Source organism: Nilaparvata lugens, chromosome 1, assembly GCF_014356525.2.
Source record: "Nilaparvata lugens isolate BPH chromosome 1, ASM1435652v1, whole genome shotgun sequence".
Classification (NCBI taxonomy): Eukaryota; Metazoa; Arthropoda; class Insecta; order Hemiptera; family Delphacidae; genus Nilaparvata; species Nilaparvata lugens.
The window spans coordinates 93,953,375-93,973,803 of record NC_052504.1 but is presented as its reverse complement, the minus strand read 5'-3'; the positions used below and the strand labels follow the sequence as shown (position 1 = coordinate 93,973,803).

Below are 20,429 nucleotides of genomic sequence, written 5' to 3'. Positions count from 1 at the left end.
CGTTGCAGTGCGGAAGCACGGCGGTCCTTTGCAGTGCGAAAGCACGGCGTTTCTTGCAGTGCGAAAGCACGGCGTCCCCCATCGCAGTGCGGAAGCACGGCGGCCTCTTGCAGTGTGCAAACACGGCGTCCCCCATTGCAGTGCGGAAGCACGGCGGTCCTTTGCAGTGCGAAAGCACGGCGTTTCTTGCAGTGCGAAAGCACGGCGTCCCCCATCGCAGTGCGGAAGCACGGCGGCCTCTTGCAGTGTGCAAACACGGCGTCCCCCATTGCAGTGCGAAAGCACGGCGTTTCTTGCAGTGCGAAAGTACGGCGTCCCCCATCGCAGTGCGGAAGCACGGCGGCCTCTTGCAGTGTGCAAACACGGCGGTCTCTTGCAGTGTGCGAACACAGCGTCTCAACGCAGTGCGAAAGCACGGCGCAGATCTTCAAGATCTTCTCTGAAGCTAGGCCTAGGATCTGGCCGGGTAGCTTGCTCATTTCTTCGGATGGTGCCGACGCATCACCACCGGTTGGCGAGGAACCAACCTGGCGCCCAGTTTATGTTCGGTCTATGTTGACCGGCGGAGAGGCGGCAGAATGTACTCAGGCATTTGGGACCTTCTGTCTGCCGTTTACCCCTTCCATCCTCACCCCCCCCTCTCCTCCCCCTCTCTTTTCCCCCCCCCTTCCCTTAGTAGGAACAGTGTGTCACAATGTATATCGTAACTAGAGAAAGGCATTGAATTTAGGGCTCATTTATTCGACGCTCGGCTATCTTTCATAGAATCTGAGGGGTCAACGTTCAAGCCAGCCACTGGCCTACCGCTCAGCGTTGCTGCGCATCCTCTCTCCCCTCCCTCTCGGTCACTGAGGGAGGCTCGAGAAAGGCCAGCAAGAGGCAGTCGAGTTCGGAGAGCCAAGTCGAGCGATCGAGAGAGGTGAGAAGGAAGCAGCGAGCAGCTAGCAACGTCACAGTACACCAGTACTAAGTGAACTCCGATTTCTTCAGCGACCGGGAGTTGTGTCGAGGCTAAAGTCGATTAGCCTCTCACACAGTGAACTCCACTGCTCTACACTCGCTTGGGCGAGTGTTAAACGACACTTAACCTGTTTGGACGACGGGTTGCCAGTTTCGACCAACGACAACACGTCAGGTTTGGTCGAAACCTGACTCTCCATTGGTAGGCCACCAGTGGGGCATCGAGGCGAGATAGGACGTCTAGGAAGGCCAGGAAAAGCCTTTCCCGCAACTCCGCGGACGATCCGGACCCCAGGAGGACAGCTAGTGCCCGGCCAGTAGGACTTAGGAAAGTCCAGAGTGCTGGCCGCCGCAGCGCACTAGTCCAGTGCGGGATCGCAAGAGGACGTCTAGGAAGGCCAGGAAAAGCCTTTCCCGCAACTCCGCGGACGATCCGGGCCCCAGGAGGACAGCTAGTGCCCGGCCAGTAGGACTTAGGAAAGTCCAGAGTGCTGGCCGCCGCGGCGCACTGGTACAGTGCGGGATCGCAAGAGGACGTCCAGGAAGGCCAGGAAAAACCTTTCCCGCAACTCCGCAGACGATCCGGACCCCAGGAGGACAGCTAGTGCCCGGCCAGTAGGACTTAGGAAAGTCCAGAGTACTGGCCGCCGCAGCGCACTAGTCCAGTGCGGGATCGCAAGAGGACGTCTAGGGAGGCCAGGAAAAGCCTTTCCCGCGACTCCGCGGACGATCCGGACCCCAGGAGGACAGCTAGTGCCCGCCAGTAGGACTTAGGAAAGTCCAGAGTGCTGGCCGCCGCAGCGCACTGGTCCAGTGCGGGATCGCAAGAGGACGTCCAGGAAGGCCAGGAAAAGCCTTTCCCGCAACTCCGCGGACGATCCGGACCCCAGGAGGACAGCTAGTGCCCGGCCAGTAGGACTTAGGAAAGTCCAGAGTGCTGGCCGCCGCAGCGCAGTAGTCCAGCGCGGGATCGCAAGAGGACGTCCAGGAAGGCCAGGGAAAACCTTTCCCGCAACTCCGCGGACGATCCGGACCCCGGGAGGACAGCTGGTGCCCGGCCAGTAGGACTTAGGAAAGTCCAGAGTACTGGCCGCCGCAGCGCACTAGTCTAGTGCGGGATCACGAGAGGACCTCTGGGAAGGCCAGGGAAAGCCTTTACCAGAGCCCCGCAACCAACCCGGACCCCGGGAAGACACCCGGTGCCCGAGGACTAGGACTTAATCCCGACACGAAGCCCTTTCTCACGACTAACACTGCAAGGTTCCTGTTCCCTTCTTTCCGCGACCAACCCTGTTTGGCAGTGCGAAAGCACGGCCCCTCTTTCCTAAAAGAGGGAAACATTTCTCCAAAGCACTCAAAACCCTGTTTCAACCCCCAACCCGAGCGAGGGTGGTTGACGGACGCCCCACCGAGACTCCCGTCCCCTGCCGCGGCCCTCCCCAGTCGCCGACTGAGTTTAGCCGGCCCAGAGCGACACTGGGAACTCTGATAGAAATAGGTGTGGGCAAAGATCTACTCAGAATATAAATACAGAAATTGATTGCTTAATATAATAGGATTTTTGTTGAAAAAAGATTCAGTAAAGATGTGGATCATAAAGCCAAAATTTCAATGACGTCACCCACCGCCACATTAGAGCCGCTAGATAACGGCACCGCTTTCGGAGACAAATTTGGAAGCAGACTATGCAGATTGTTTCTGGAATAGACCGACAATCTTCGTACGGTGTTTCCTTACATAAAACAAGTTCCAAGTATGGGTCCTTTTCTGTTACCGAGATATGGCGGAAGATTTTACATTTTTCTTCATATAAAATTTATAGTCTGGTGTCGGTCTCATTAGTGAGTGATCAATTATCATGTACATCAGCCAAGGAATCCAATGAAACTAGTTATCAGTTTGTAATTTCCATGATTATTGACTCAATGAGCAGAATAATATGCTGAAAAACTCAATTTTCCAACTTTCAAACGGATAGAATTAGTCTTGAAAAATGGCATCATAGCCGAAACATGTTGTGATTAAATAATTTTTAAAAAGAGTACTTGGATTTTTACTCTCCTTGCCCTATTACCATAGGTAAGGAAAGTATTGCTTTCCAAAAAAAATAAGGTACCCCAATATCTAAATTTCTATACGTTTCAAGGTCCCCTGAGTCCAAAAAAGTGGTTTTTGGGTATTGGTGTGTGTGTGTGTTGTGTGTGTGTGTGTGTGTGGTGTGTGTTGTGTGTGTGTGTGTGTGTGTGTGTGTGTGTGTGTGTGTGTGTGGTGTGTGTGTGTGGTGTGTGTGGTGTGTGTGTGTGTGTGTGTTGTGTGTGTGTGTGTGTGGTGTGGTGTGTGTGTGTGTGTGTGTGTGTGTGTGTGTGTGGTGTGTGGTGTGTGTGTGTTGTGTGTGTGTGTGTGTGTGTGTGTGTGTGTGTGTGTGTGTGTGTGTGGTGTGTGGTGTGTGTGTGGTGTGTGTGTGTGTGTGTGTGTGTGTGTGTGTGTGGTGTGTGTGTGTTGTGTGTGTGTGTGTGAGTGTATGTGCGTCTGTGTACACGATATCTCATCTCCCAATTAACGGAATGACTTGAAATTTGGAACTTAAGGTCCTTTCACTATAAGGATCCGACACGAACAATTTCGATCAAATGCAATTCAAGATGGCGGCTAAAATGGCGAAAATGTTGTCAAAAACAGGGTTTTTCGTGATTTTCTCGGAAACGGCTCCAACGATTTTGATCAAATTCATACCTAAAATAGTCATCGATAAGCTCTATCAACTGTCACAAGTCCCATATCTGTAGAAATTTCAGGAGCTCCGCCCCATCAATGCAGATAGATTCCCAATTATCAGGCTTCAGATACAATTGAAACAAAGAAAATCAAGTGGAGTAGATTGAGCATGAAAATCTCTACAATTAATGTTCAGTAACATTTCCACTTAAATTCGAAAATAAGCTTTAAATTCGAGAAAATGTGATTATTCAATTGCAAATTAATGTTGATTCTATTAAATCATTCACTATGAAGAGATAGCAGACCTCATGTGTGTCTCCAGCGTTATTGCCCTGTCACCAGATGGCTCAAATATTTGAATAGTAGACTTGAGATGCGCGGGAACACTAGCGTCAGGTGATCAATTTTCATAACGGCAAGGAAAGTTGTGTGAGTGCGCCACACCAGATTTTTTTTGAGTGAAAATGGACTAAATTTTAGTAAAGTGAAATCATAACCCTATTTTGGACTTTCAAAGTGTTACCTAAGTTTGGGAGAGAAATAGTAGGCTACAAGGAGTATCCTTAGTTTTTCTCTCCCAATCAGTGCTTCTCTGTAAAAAATATAAATAAAAATAAACATGAGAATGGTTGATGTGATGCTATATGTAAATAGTAATAACATTTTTGTTGGGAAAAGATTCAGTGAAGATGTGGATTATATAGTTAAAACTTCAATGATGTCACCCACCGTCACATTACGGCCGCTAAATTAATAACGGCAATGGTACCACTTTCAGAGACAAATTTGGAAGCAGAGTGTTTCTGAAGTAGACCGACAATCTTCGTGCGGTGATTCCTTACATAAAATAGTTCCAGAAAACATTGGTCCTTGAATGGCATGGCGCAAGATTTCACATTTTCCGTATTTCCAATTTTGTAATTTTGTGACGGTCTCATGAGGGTACTTGAAAGATCAATATTCTCAAGTAGGCCTACAATCAGCTGAGAAATCCAATGAAAATTTAGTAACTTTGATGATTATTGACATAATGGGCAAAATCTATCTTCTATCTATATTCTATATATTTATATTATATTATATATATATATATATATATATATATATATATATATATATATATATATAAAATATAATATATAATATAATATAAATATATAGAATATAGATAGAAGATAGATTTTGCCCATTATGTCAATAATCATCAAAGTTACTAACTTTTCATTCCTGACAAAATTATTAATTTAGTTACCAGTTAACAACTGTTTCGAAGAGGTACTCTCTCTAGATTATAGTTCTATATCAACATATGATATGTACATTTTTCAATTATAATTAAGAGAATAAGAAGAATATACATGCTAAAAGACGAACTTTGAACCCTTAAAAACCACCCTTAGAGTTAAAATATTGCCAAAAGATTTCTTAGTGCGCCTCTAAAGGGCCAACTGAACATACCTACCAAATTTGAACGTTTTTGGTCCTGTAGATTTTTAGCTCTGCGAGTGAGGGAGTGAGTCAGTCAGTCAGTCAGTCAGTCAGTGAGTGCCATTTTGCTTTTATATATATATATATACTTTGATGATTATTTACATAATGAGCAAAATCTATCTTCTATCTATATATATATATATATATAATATAATATATATAAATATATAGAATATAGATAGAAGATAGATTTTGCCCATTATGTAAATAATCATCAAAGTATATATATATATATAAGCAAAATGGCACTGACAAAAGTCAGTCAGTCAGTCGGTCAGTGAGTGCCATTTTGCTTTTATATATATATACTTTGATGATTATTTACATAATGGGCAAAATCTATCTTCTATCTATATTCTATATATTTATATTAAATAATCATCAAAGTATATATATATAAAAGCAAAATGGCACTCACTGACTGACTGACTCACTCCCTCACTCGCAGAGCTAAAAATCTACCGGACCAAAAACGTTCAAATTTGGTAGGTATGTTCAGTTGGCCCTTTAGAGGCGCACTAAGAAATCTTTTGGCAATATTTTAACTCTAAGGGTGGTTTTTAAGGGTTCAAAGTTCGTCTTTTAGCATGTATATTTTTCTTATTCTCTTAATTATAATTGAAAAATGTACATATCATATGTTGATATAGAACTATAATCTAGAGAGAGTACCTCTTCGAAACAGTTGTTAACTGGTAACTAAATTAATAATTTTGTCAGGTTGGCATTAAGTTGAGTTGACTTTGTTAGGTTAGCACCAAGTTGAAGATTGATATGCATTTATCGCGGAAAAATTGATTGGGCACCGCTACTTCAATCAGAGCTATTCCTGGGAATATTATATTACTAGCCGTCAGGCTCGCTTCGCTCGCCATATCCGTTTAGCCAGACGTTTAATCTGGATCCCCGACTGGATCGTCCTAACATATGATAAAAATGTCCTAATGAAAAATGCCTGCTGATCTCATTCTTGGACGATCCAGTCGGGGGTCCAGGGGGCGGAGCGCCCTGGCTAGACGGATATGGCGAGCGAAGCGAGCCTGACGGCTAGTATGCTTATAAACTCAAGTTTTCAACTTCAAAGGGATAGAATCAGGATATCTTATTGTTGTATTGCTATTTGAAATCATATATATTCTAGAAAATTTCAAATTTCAGGAAAAATGATCAGGAACGGTTTTTTTTCTAAAATTCACCCAATCCCACAAATCAGAATTCTGAAGAGACACAATCTTTCCATAAATTAGTTTTTGTCTCCTCTTGAACGTGTTTTTGGTAGCCTACTTGGCAGTGCATTCTCAGATCATGGTAACTGGAAATAAGAACAATCATTCGTATTAAGCCACACAATTTCCAGTGGTAAAGTAAACAAACTAAACTTCAATTATTGATAAAAAATACTTTTGATTACCCTAGTTTATTAATAATTATCAGTTTATCAATTCCTGATTACCAATAATATGCGGCGAATCAAATTTCTCATCTTCATATTGGGCAGAATCCGTAAACTAACCATCAATTTCAGGTGTGCTCATAATAATTATATGCAGCTCTTATTTCCTTACGGTTTGCGATGTTGATAATGTAGTGACTGTCTTTCTAAAGACAGTTGTTGGTTGGCTGTTGGGTGGCGGTGAGCTTGTTTGAGTCGGTAGACGGGGCTTCATCTTGCTATCATTAAATTTATCAGTATCCTCATAGGATGCTCACGAGTGTGAATGTTGAATGTCTGGTGTGTTTGTCTTTTAAATTTCTATTGTTTTCGCAGTTTTTTTTTCCTTGTCTATAAAACATTTTATTCTGCAAAACGTATTGCATTGCAATTCTGTATCTATTACAATTCTCAAAAATATGTATTGATATATGTAGCTTCATCTTATCCTCTTTCTTTTCAAAATTTTTCCTATTTTAAATCTTCTTATTTGCTATCTGATTTTCCCCACTTTTCTTTATTCTCTTTCCCAGGTATTGATTACTGTTAGGCCTACACAGGTTCTTTTTCCTCATATCCATATCCACTATTCATAAAATGAACAAATTTCATCTTTGATTCCAATTCTTACTGTATTAATTCTCTCCAGTAGCTTGTTTTTTATTTTGTTTTTAATTTAAATTTATTTTTCGCTTTTTCTTTCAGCAGTGAAGTGATTGAGTTTATTGGAAAACACTTATTTTCTAAAATACTTTTATTATTCAATATTGATCTCTCATATTCATTACATTTTATTGTCATTTCTTGCTTCATTTTTTTTTTGTTATCTCTGCATATTTTGTATTGTATTGTTTGCTAACGACGTGGTTAAGTGGTAGAGTGGATAACATTGTCCAAACTTCGCCACGTCAACATAAATAAAAAAGTCATTCTATTCTATTCTATTCTAAAGCCGAGATTCAAAAATGAAAGCCTTAATTTCATTCACGAGATTTACTCGGAAGGCTTTGAAATTCATTTTATAATAATTGTGAATAATATTCAGGGATGAAGCTTCCCCTGAAGTCGAAACCCACTTCCTGTGGGCTTACCTATTTGTTTCATCAGCCCCAGTAAGAGCATTTATAAACTTTTTTCTGGAGGAAGTTCTTTGTAGCGTTAGTTAGGGGGTCCGAGATGGTTGTTTAGGATTTGGGGTTGAGGGTTGGTAATTATGATTGGGTAACAGGGGAGAGAGAAAGAGTGACTTGGTGAGAGGGTGTGAGTTCGAGGGAGAGAGAGTGTGAGTGAGTGAGAGAGAGTGAGACAGTGAGTGAGAGAGAGTGTGTGAGTGAGAGTAAGTGCCAGCAGGTGGGAATCCATCTTTCTCTTCATGAAAATGAAGAGAAGAGTCATTAGTGCTCATTTGACAGACTTCCGCTTTTCTCTATGTGTCTCTACGTTGCTATAATGAAAAACCAAGGTAACAGTAGGTTTATTACCTTAGGATTATTTCGTATATACCGTACCTGTTCACCCATTGATAAATTAAAAATTCGTCTAAAGCTGGGGTTACACCAAAGTTATTAACAAAATGTTGATAACTTAATTCTTATAGACACTATTAGATTGAACGGAACTTGACAAACACATATGTTCATCATGTGTATGATAAGTTATGTTCAATCTAATATAATCTATAAGGCTTAAGTTATTAACATTTTGTTGATAACTTTGGTGTAAACGCAGCTTGAGAAAATTGAACCAGAATGAATTCAGATGAAACAATTTGTTCACTGTGCCAATATTATTATTATTGATATCGGGGCACAGAGCTTCGCTCGTTATTTATTTATTGACTTTCGATAAACCAAACACAATTCTTTAACCCTTAAGTGGTCGCGCAGCTTTTTGAAACACAAGTGCTCGCATGGGGTGTTCAGAACACCCCAAATGAAAAATTTTATAACTGCTTTCCTTTTTGTTACTAAGGGAAGAAACTATTTTTAAACAATAAAATGGACTCCCCTGATATCATTGTGCTTACACTCATGTAATTTCAAAATTTAGTTTATAATTATCAGATTTTTAAATAAAAGATCACCAGATTTCGAGTCAAGCTGTATTTGTACAAGTTTTGTAAAAAATATATATATTCAGAATAATGTTTTTCTTGTTTTCAATGTTTTACTGCATTGAATATGAATAATACTAAATTAATCCCATGAATTTCAATCCAATCATGCTTTCCATGACATGGCAGCTCATATCCAAATATGACCAATTCATATATTATGCGAGAAAGTGTAACAGAAATTTTTACTGAATAGGTAACTTTATATTGATCTGAAAATTGACATAGAATATGAGGAAAAGTAAATTTAGGCCATGTTCAACTTACATTTTATTTGCATCAACATCATTCACCTAGTTTAGGCAATTGTTACATACTGTTTTCATGTGTCAGTAACTCAACAAAAAGTTACTTTAGTAGTCGAGCGGGGTGTTGCCGACACCCCAAAGACAATTGAAGAGATCTTACTCATACAATTAGTGTCGCAGAACTGGTTTTTTGATTTGGTTCTCTCATTCATGCACTGGTTTGAAGGTACTGTACCGGTCAGCAGGTTAGCCAATCGATCAATCAAGCTAGAGCAAAATTTACCTTACTGGGGTGTTTAAAACACCCCGCGCGACCACTTAAGGGTTAAAATGATTGGGGAAGTACTAACAGCACAGCCCAAAACTGTTTCTTTCCCGAATTTTGATTTATAAACTATAAATAGTCCAGAAAGTAGGTTATGTTCCATACATTTGAATTCAGGTTCAATTTTGTGTTCAAACATTTGAAAACAAAAAACATATAATTTAGATTATAACAAACCAAATTGAATAACAAAATAACACTCACTAATCACTTGAAATTGTCAAATAATGATCAACTTTGAAAATTATGATATACTATAGTTTAGGAAGATTATCATGTCATGTCAACAATTTATATTAAGTTGATCAAATCGATTAAATTGTCTAGCTAGATAAAATTTCTCGCTGATTGATTATGATTATGAGTCGAAACTAGTGGTTAAGATATTTTTAAGTTTTTAATAATAAAGGGTACTAAAAGTTTTCATATTATTTTTATTAATTTGTGCAAAAGTAGCCCATTCAAGTGAAATATTTTTAAAAGATAAGATGTATCTGAACGAATACTGCATACAAAATCAATTTTTTGCTGTTGAGGGTGATGCCCACAAGATCTCTAGGCTTGTGCGTGGGTAATGAGGCGGATGGAAATTGATTGATTGATTGAGTACTTTATTTATGTAGATTACAATATATACTGGCTTATACACTTATATACAATAGCTTACAATACAGTAAAATTATAGATGAATTTACATAATATAGACTAAGAAAATAATTATTGAACTGTATATGATATGAAAAAGCAATTTGTAATATAATAACTATAGATAATAATCATATTGTTATGCATCTACATAAATTGGCGGAGCTTTGGACATATCAATGTCCATTCTTCGGAAAGAATATTAAAAATATCCTCCCCACTAACTCTCTACCAAAAGAAATGAGAGATGAATAGACCTACAGTTTTAGGTTGATTCCGAACCACCGGGAAGCGATTTTATAACTTATTATTTCTCTATAATTAATCTGTACAGAAAAACCTATACATTACTAGTAGAAAATAAAATGTGCACTAAAAAGGTATCAAATGTGGAAATGCCGGAAATTTGAGCAATCAATAGAAGAAAAGAGAGCGAAAGATTCATCCAGTGAAAATGAGACAGAACCTTTGAAGTGTAACTGCTATTTTCCGTGTTCAACAATAGATTTCATGTGATGCAGAGATTAATGATGTACAGTCGTCATGATAGTCGGCCTCTATTGTAGTTGGATTCACCTCAATCTGTCATCATACCCTATAAATAACACATCATTACTACCCGTTCAACTAACGCTGACAGTCAACGTGTATCCCACTATAATAAGATTCTTTTTGAACAGACAGTATTTTCCTCATGAATGACATCAAAGTTCCAGATTCAGCCAATGATGACAGTTTAATGTGAATCTCACTAGAGGCCAACATAGCCGTAGATCGCACGCACGCACATGTACAGTACTACGCTGCCGAGTATAGAGGAAAATGAACTCTGACATTTTCTGATGTCGAGTGAGCTCAAAATTGCTGCTAACCAAAATTAACTACAGCGCTAAACCGAGTGAAACGCTCCAAGCTCTTAAATTATTCAGGCTTCATTGAAATTGCGAAATTTGTTGTTACTGATGGTAGATTGATGAAATGATTACTTTATTCTAGGCGCTTTATTATAGTATTCTAAATATTATTCCAGGCTTATTGTAATTGCAAAAGTATAGCTACTGGATAGTGGATGTATTGATTTACGATATTTGTTCTAAGCGCGTCATTGTATTCTGAATATTATTTTGACTACTGGAAGTTGTTAATGTATGGTTATGAGTAAACATACAATTTTGATTATCATAAATTTGTTGAAACTAACTACATAATTTTATTGAATTCTAAGTCACCTCCATGGAGATATAGTCACCTCCATGATCATTTAGTCACCTCCATGGAGATTCAGTCACCTCCATGGAATGAGTTATCCATGGAGGTGACATTCCCTCATTGTTCATTCCAGAGAAACATAACACTCAAAGTTAATAAGTAAAAATACAATTTTGATTATTATGAATTTGTTGAAACTACATAATTTTTTCGAATTAGAAGTCACCTCCATGGGGATTTGGTCACGTTCATTCACGCTCATTGTTCATTCAAGAGAAACATAACACTCACAGTATGTTAATGAGTAAACATACAATTTAGATTATTATAAATCTGTTAAAACTAACTACACAATTTTGCTGAATTCTAAGTCACCTCCACGGAGATTGAGTCACCTCCATGGAATGGGTTATCCATGGAGGTGACATTTCCTCATTGTTCATTCCAGAGATACATTACCTTCAAAGTATGTTAATAAGTGTAATAGAATTGGACTCAACACGAGCTTTATTCGACATTAAATATGTGTCTTAGTAACAGAGATAACAGATTATAAATATTACAGCTGTTTTATCATCACAATCTTCCCCCCTTAATATCAATCGGCACTCGTGGGGTATGGGGCGAGCTGGCGGAGTGAGACTGTCGATTCTCTGCCGTCGTTGTGGCGAACAAACGCATATTCAGGGTTACTCTCGATTAATTCAACTTTTTCAACTTGCGATTCTTGTTTTGAGTTTTTTGTCATCTTCTTCAACCATACTGGTCCAGGTGTCAATAGCCAGGTTGGTAATGGTTTTCCATTACTTGAGTTTCTTGCATGTAAAAACATCCGCTCATGTGGTGTGCAGTTGGTGCTTGTGCATAATAGGGAACGAATAGAGTTAAGGGCATCGGGGAGAACTTGTTCCCAGTGACTGTTGTTCAAACCTCTCGATTTTAGGGCTAGCATCACACTTTTCCATATAACTCCATTGTACCGTTCGACTTGCCCATTACCGGCTGGATTATAGGGCGATGTTCTGCTGCTGGCAATTCCTTTTGATAGTAGGAATTTTTCAAAGCTGATGACATAAACGATGTTCCTCTATCGGAATGTATGTAAGACGGTACACCAAAAAGAGAGAATAGTGATGTAAGGTGTTTTATTACTGTATTAGTAGTCATGTCAGGACAGGGGAAGGCAAATGGGAATCTGGAATATTCGTCTATAAGAACTAAAATATACTTGTTCCTTGAACTTGATTGTAGTGGGCCTTTGAAATCCATATTAAGACGTTCAAATGGTCGAGTTGCTTTGATAAGGCGGCCAGTTCCTTTGGCATAGCGTGGTTTCATTTCAGAACATGTAATACATTTGGAACATACTTCTTTTACATCATCTATTGAATATGGTAAGTTCTTTGTTTTGGTCCAATGATGGAGTCGAGTAACTCCTGGATGACACAGGTCCTCATGAATTTTTATCAGTTTCTTTATATCTGTATGGCATCCAACAGTGGCACAGACTCTTGATAGTGTATCTGCTGGTATATTCTCTTTTCCAACTCTATAAATTATATTGAACTTATATTCTGACAATTCAAGGCGCCATCGTTGGATTTTGTCATTCTTAATCTTGCTGGTTTGTTTATTACTAAACATGAATGAAACTGATTTCTGGTCTGTGATAAGTGTAAATTCTCGTCCAAGTAAGTAATGTCGCCATTTCCTGATTGATTCCACAATGGCATAAGCTTCTTTTTCCACTGCAGAGTGCCTAGTTTCAGATGTGGAAAGAGTTCTTGAGAAAAACGCCACTGGTCTCTCATTCTGTGTTAATACTGCTCCAATAGCGTAATCTGAGGCATCAGTTTCCAAGTGAACGGGACTTTTTCATCAATGTGCACTAGAACTGCAGATCCTATTCTTTCTTTAATGATTCAAATATATTTCTGCATTCTTCATTCAACGGGAAGTGAGTATTATGCACAAGTGGATGGATCTTTTTTGAAAATTCTTTTATCCATTTGGAGTAGTGTGCAAGCATTCCAAGGACACGCTTCAATTCTTTCTGATTTTTTGGAGCTGGTAAGTCAAGGAGTGGTTTTAATCGATCTGGATCGGGCTTAATCATACCCTGACCATTTTGAATCCAGAAAGGTTAAATTCTCCATAGATATTTTACACTTTTCTTCATTAATCGTGAGGCCATATTTTTCTGTTGCTCTCCAGAAATTTTCGAAATTTTCATCATGTTCTTCTTGGGTCCTTCCGCATACAATAATATCATCTAAATAGGCATAACATGATGTCAAATTTTCTTGTTCTATGATTTGATCAATCACTTTCTGGAAAGCAGCTACTCCATTCGTGACTCCGAACGGAATTCTTTTGAATTGATACAGTTTGTGTCCAACTTCAAATGCGGTGAAATGCCTTTCCTCAGGCAAGATTGGTATCTGGTGATAGGCAGATTTCAGGTCAATAGATGAGAATATTGTATGCGGAAGGACCCAAGAAGAACATGATGAAAATTTAGAAAATTTCTGGAGAGCAACAGAAAAATATGGCCTCACGATTAATGAAGAAAAGTGTAAAATATCTATGGAGAATCAATTGATCAATTCTATAATAAACTAAAACGGCTAAGTTTACCATGTAACTTTCAAGCATTCACGGCTGACGATAACAAAAGTGAATATATCCGAGACTGTTGGTTTCAGTATTTTTCCAAGCATTTGGTTTTGCGAATCGTTTTCTCCTTCACTGACTAAATCTTGACGTTTACTCGTTTTTCTTTTCGGACCCATTTATTTTATATTTAATGTCGAATAAATTGTAATAGAATTGGACTCAACACGAGCTTTATTCGACATTAAATATGTGTCTTAGTAACAGAGATAACAGATTATAAATATTACAGCTGTTTTATCATCACAATAAGTAAACATACAAATAATTCAATTTTGATTATTAAAAAATTTCAAAACTACATAATTTTATTGAATCCCAAGTCACCTTCATGGAGACTTAGTCACCTGCTTGGATATTTAGTCACCTCCATGGGATGGGTTATCCATGGAGGTGACATTTCCACATTGTTCATTCAAGAGAAACATAACAAATTTGTTGTTACTGACGGTAGATTGATGAAATGATTTTTCTATTTTAGACGCGTTATATTTTATGGTATTCTAAATATTATTCAAGGCTTATTGTTATTGCAAAAGTCATAGCTACTGGATAGTGGATGTATTGATTTACGATATTTGTTCTAAGCGCGTCATTATGTATTTGTATTTGTATTATGTTATTGTATTATGAATATTATTTCAGCTACTGGAAGTTGCCTTATTATTATATTATTATTATTATTATTATTATATTATTATTATATTATATTATTATTATTATTATTATTATTATTATATATTATTATTATTATTATTATTATTATTATTATTATTATTATTATTATTATTATTATTATTGTTATTATTATTATTATTTCTATTGTTTGAGGTTTTGCTTGACCACCATTTCCCTGGGCTCCGACCCCAAGGAAGAGTGACAAGCGATTTTTCCAGAGTGAGTGCTCCACATGTCCATGTGGTAAACAATCATACTGGGTCCGTTACCATTAAATCGTTTGCTCTGAGTAGACGTAATGATCCAAGAATGACAGCCTTCTGCATCCGACCTGCAAGCACAGCAGCAGGTCTCTCACAGGCTGGAATCATTCTAAGGTTGGCCAAAAATGAAGGTCTCTTGCCTCCCAGTACACCTACAATCAACACCACCATTCTCACAGAGTAGCCTGGGTTTAGCCTGCGCAGCTCCATTAGAAGGTCATGATATTTCGTCTGTTTTTCCTCCTCTTTGGTGACAATGTTACCCTCAGCTGGTGCTGAAAACTCAATGACATACATTGTCTTCGAAGTGATGTCAAGGAGGACAACATCAGGCTTTGTGGCTCTTAAAAGCCTGGTGGTAGAGAATGAGTAATTCCAATAAATTCGGCACCTCTCATTCCCCACAACAGATTCAATCTCCCCTGGGGCATAAGGCAGCACTGGTGTTTTGTCGATACCATATGAGTGTCTAAGATGGTAATAGAGAACTCGCAGAGCAGCATTAAGTCGATGGATGTAGCCTGCAGTTGCATGCACAGAACAAGAAGACAGGATGTGCATGATCGTCTCTGGTGCTCTATGACACACCCTGCAACTGATATCAGGAACATCCATGTGCATTACTCTGCTGCGGTATGACAATGTGTTGATGACACCATCTTGACATGCCAGTATGAAACCCTCAGTCTCAGATTTCAGGGCTGCTGACTTCAGAAAAGCAAAAGTCAGTGACTTGGACAAGCCTTGCTCCTCAACATGCCTGTAGAAAACACCATGCAAGGACTTGTCCTTATGTTGCTGCAACAGGAGTCTGGACTCAGCAGTCTTTATTCTAGCCCTGAGCTGATTAGGCTCATGCTCCTCCTCCCGATCAGTGCGAAAATCGAGACCAAGGGTATCTGCCGCATGCTGTGCTGCCTTATATAGGAAGGCCCCAACCCCTGCAACTTCATGGTCATGAACCAGCTGCATAAGGGGATCAGAGCATCTTTGTATACTGCAGGCAAACTGTAAGGCCACCCTGTTGTGCAGATTCTCCAAACTTATTATTATTATTATTATTATTATTATTATTATTATTATTATTATTATTATTATTATTATTATTATTATTATTATTGCAAATGTAGTAGCTATGGGATAGTGGATGAATCTTTTATTTATTCTAAGCGTGTTATCTTTTCTTAAGTTATCCATTTTATTTATTCATTCATTTGCGATACAAAGGACATTGATGTAATTTCATTGGTAGATAAAATAAGGATTAATTTAGTTATTAAGGCTTGAGGCTTGCTTCATTGTTACGTTATTGAAATTGCAGAGAACAGTGTTCGTGGATGGTAGATGATTCATTTTTTTGATTTTAGTAATCTTTTCATATGTAGGAGGCCTACTTGTCTTGCTAATCTATGCTAATCTAATGCTAAACAATCTATATAGAATAAAAAAAGTGTATTGGGTGAACTATGCTCTGGTTGTAGTTAAAACACGCAAAAGTAAGAAGTCACAAAAATATTATGGTTTCTCTAATAATTCTTCAATTGTGAGTTAGACACATTTTCAGTTATTACAACTCTTCATCTCTATCATTTGACATGGGTGCTTCCCTCCAAGCAACTTGAATATATTAGAAGTTTTTCTGCTGTTCTAAAGTCTGAAATAAGTCAGTCAAAGTCGAGGAAAATAGAGAAAACTGATATAAGTATCAATTGCTTTCTCTTTACTTGAATATTTGAAAAGCTATTAGGAAAAGAAAATTATCCTATTTATTCCAATAAATATATCTTTTTCAGTGCTGATCTGATCCGTTAGTTTAGTTCCATGAAAAAGAAAATCTAAAGAAACGGCTGTTGTCTGTTCCATAAGTGAAATATATGATAATTCAGGTAATAGAATTGTGTTAGAAAACAGCTTTCATTTACTGCATATGTCGAGTTCATAATAAAATTGTGTTAAATGTTCCTTTTTGAACAACACATTAGTAAATCTAGCATGTTGTAATGATTAATTTTTAGACAGAATGTTGAATGTTATATAACTCAATGATTTTCAGTCTATTTACTCTCTCCCACTCTGCATACTTTCTCCTGATTGTACAACAGTTTGAATGAATCCAACTCTGAATATTGCCAATAGGTAGCAGCACTTGTTGGATGACAAATTTACTGTTGACTTGGCATACTATTAATAATAGACTCCGCCTTCTTTCTCCTGATTGGTCAACCTTGAAAATGCATCAACTCGACATTTGGCCAATAGGTAGCGGCACTTGCTGGATGACAAATTCAGAACAATTCATAACTCCACCTACTCAACAGTTTGTTATCTATCTAAGTTTGTTGTGTGATTACATTGAATGCGTATATGTGCAAGTGCAAGTCGAATCATGCATGAGCCGGAAAACAAAATCTGGAAAGTGGCATTGATACCAATTATGACTTGCACGTAGCTGTTCACACAGAACGCAACTAGCAAGTTTACGTTTTCAGTGTGTGTTCCTATTACTCTTTCAAGATGTTGTTTCTCATCTACACGCTTGGCCATGCACTGAATAACCAAGCTTGCACTTTCACAAATACGCTCTCAATGTGATCACACCCTTAACTTAAGTTTTTTTTCAATTCAATTCAATATTTATCCAAAACTTTATACATTACATAATAAGTAGAAACAAAGTAAAGGCGATACATTAGAATGTAACATTAATCAGTAATTAACATTAATTTAATCAGTTTTTAAATATCAAAATTCAAAATTTTAGTTTATTCATTAGTTTTGAAGTGGAAATTGGACTTTTTGAGGTGAAAGTGAAATCTTAACCTTATTCTTTTTGAAACTTTTATTTGTAAAAATTTGGGAAAAGACAGTTTTGGGCTATGCCTGTTGTCTTCTCCCAATCATATTATATTTATTATAATTATGATCTGTAATGCCAATGGAATAAATAAATAATATGAAAAACAAGTAAAACGTGCTAAGTTTTAATGGAATCTGAGCTTCAACCGAATCAATGTTGAGTTAAGTTTGTTCCAATGTGTTTCATTTTTGAAATTTAAACCATCAGCTGATTCAATTTAGTTAAAGCATTCACTGTAAAACGGCCAAAACAGGAAGACTCCAGTGAACAGCAGCAGATTTGCTGGGTAATAAAAAGAGTATTGCCACAAATTCGTTTCAGGAGTAGGAAGTTCAGAAATTGGAGTGAGGGAGAAAGAGAATGATGAATACGAGGAGGAAGATGGGAGGAGGAGAAGTGATGCAATCTCAATTTGAAATAATCTTAAGCCTTATAACTTCAAAATTCGTGATATTTTTGCGCTTATAACATTTTTTCTTGTACGTGACGCAGGCCCCTAGCCAACTGTATAGTCTGCCTATTATTTCAATGCCGCCCTGACCGAAGCGATGTCGTCCGGATGTCGTGAGGTGTGAAATCAATGCTGTCACCTTACATACACACCGGCACGACACCGATATGTCGTTCACACCATAGGTTACTAGTATTGGCCGTCTCTCAGTAGTCAGAGTTCTATCCATAAGTCTGCCATTTGAGGTTAAACGAGTATATTATTTTCGCCAGCGACCACATTATACAAATTATGTACTATTATTTGTACTATGTGGTCGCTGTTTTACACACAGAAATTGAACGCGAGCAGTACGCAAGATGATCGCAGGTCGCGCGCAACGAACTGATCAAGCTCCCGCCGTCAACAATGGAGCACGTGGCAAGCTTGCGCTCTGATCTCGATCACCGTACTGAGGGAATACTTGTCGAAGGAGAAGGAACGCGCGTTTGTCGCGCAGCGCGTAGGTCTGTACGCATCTTATGATTGAAGCTACAGCAACAAATTTGATTTTTCCGATTTCATAAGGTAAGGGAGTATGAATAAATACGAGGATTATGATAATGATTTACATAATGCACTATCAAAGTTATCATCTTACATCGTCAAAATGCCAAAGGTGAGTTAATTTCTTTGGCCAAAGAACGAAATATTTAGATGGTTTCGAGTTTCATAATTTCCGATTTCATAAGGTGAGGGAGTATGAATGAATAATAGGATTATGGTAATGATTTACATAAAGCACTATCAAAGTTATCATCTTACATCGTCAAAATTACAAAGGTGAGTTAATTTCTTTGGCCAAAGAACGAAATCTTTAGATGGTTTCGAGTTTTCGAGAGTAGGCTATGTAACAAAAAGTCGATTGGTCATAACCTTTGTCTGGTTCATCACTAATAATTGTCAAACATAGGAATGAGAAGTTAGCCCAAACTGAAACTTCGCTGCTTCCATTAGAGAGGTTAGAAAGTAGAATTTTAAATTTGTAAAAACTTACTTCTTATCCTTTCTGCTGGTTCAATGAACTTTGATTTTCGAGACAACCATTTTCTTAATCTCCGAGAATCGTTGAAATCAGAACATGACAGATGTTTATCCGATCCAACAAATTGATGTACTGACGTGACGACATAATTAATTGTAGACTAATTTGATACAAGTGACAGCAAAATTAATCAATTGCCATAATTCTCTATTGCCATAATTTAACAATGCAACAAGTCAAGGTTAATAAATCAACACTTATTACGGGTAAAACCTATATCAATGGGGGCATGGGACGGTCAAGCTAGAACAATACAACTGCGAGACCATTCGGCAGGTAGATTTAGCACATTTTCGAACCTTGTACAATGAAGCGTATGCCCCCATCCTGTTAAGTTTAGTGACGTTATTCCACACTTAGACTTTTACTGCGGGATTCCCATTTCCGTGTTCTGTACAGGTCCATCAAAGTTATAATTTCCAACTACAGTATTAGACAGTCTATACTCTGTAGCTCTTGGTGTAACATGGAGCTCTTGCAGAGCTTATCAAGATGTGACAAAGATCTAAACCGTGAAGGCATATACCAGTTTTTATTGATGTACACTCGAATTGCGAATCAAAGGATAATATTATGTTCGTCGTGTGGTAAAAACCAAAAACCCTGCATTTGAATGGTGTGTTTCACGCAATAAATGATTTTAGTAGGCCTATATAACGATTTTATAACTCGTATCAGGTTATCAGAGATGCACTTATTGTGTCAAAACCAAATTTACAAGTCATTCTTAAAAAAAAAAGAAAAAAAAGTTGAATTCCATTACTATGGAACAAAATTTTGTGCCTATTCTGATTATCGAAGAACTAATTTCCTTGTGCTATTGATATTTTTTACATATTGTGTCGAGTTGTAAGTTTCGGACCAGAGTGGTGAATTTCGGAGTAGGTTTTGAAAATATATTTTATGCTGTGTGATGAATTTTTCAAATAGATCTCATGAAAAGAGAGAAAAATTGTGATTACCTTTTAAAATGAAGGAATTTGCTAAAGGAATAGTTAGCGACCGAGCGATAACACTTACTTATCAGTAACTGTGTATTAGATAAGAGTACCGTTCTGTACTGAATATTTTCTAGAAAATTATTCAATCAAATTATAATTATTTCGCAAATAAAACACAAATTGTTTATGAATCGCTCACTGATTTTGAGGTTACACTTTGTTTACTATCGATCAGATGTTTTTAAACAGTTCGAACGCAGCTGACTGATTCAAAGTATTGTCCAATGTCACGCTGGCTTCACGTAAGATATAATACCATCTCTAAAAATTATAAAACTATC

The 20,429-nt window shown here is 38.0% G+C and overlaps 2 protein-coding genes across 2 annotated transcripts in view; both read right to left on the bottom strand.

The window, feature by feature from the left end:
• The window catches only part of LOC111056898 (protein suppressor 2 of zeste-like), a 215,802-nt gene that overhangs the window by 171,603 nt on the left and 23,770 nt on the right, over positions 1 to 20,429 (bottom strand).
• On the bottom strand, positions 14,744 to 15,727 carry LOC120349420. The gene has a single exon (XM_039419445.1). The coding sequence runs from the start codon at positions 15,725 to 15,727 to the stop codon at positions 14,744 to 14,746; it is 984 nt and encodes a 327-aa protein (XP_039275379.1).

Excerpts from the sequence above, each read along its gene's own strand:
- LOC120349420 (XM_039419445.1), bottom strand. The coding sequence starts at position 15,727 with ATGCAGCTGGTTCATGACCATGAAGTTGCAGGGGTTGGGGCCTTCCTA.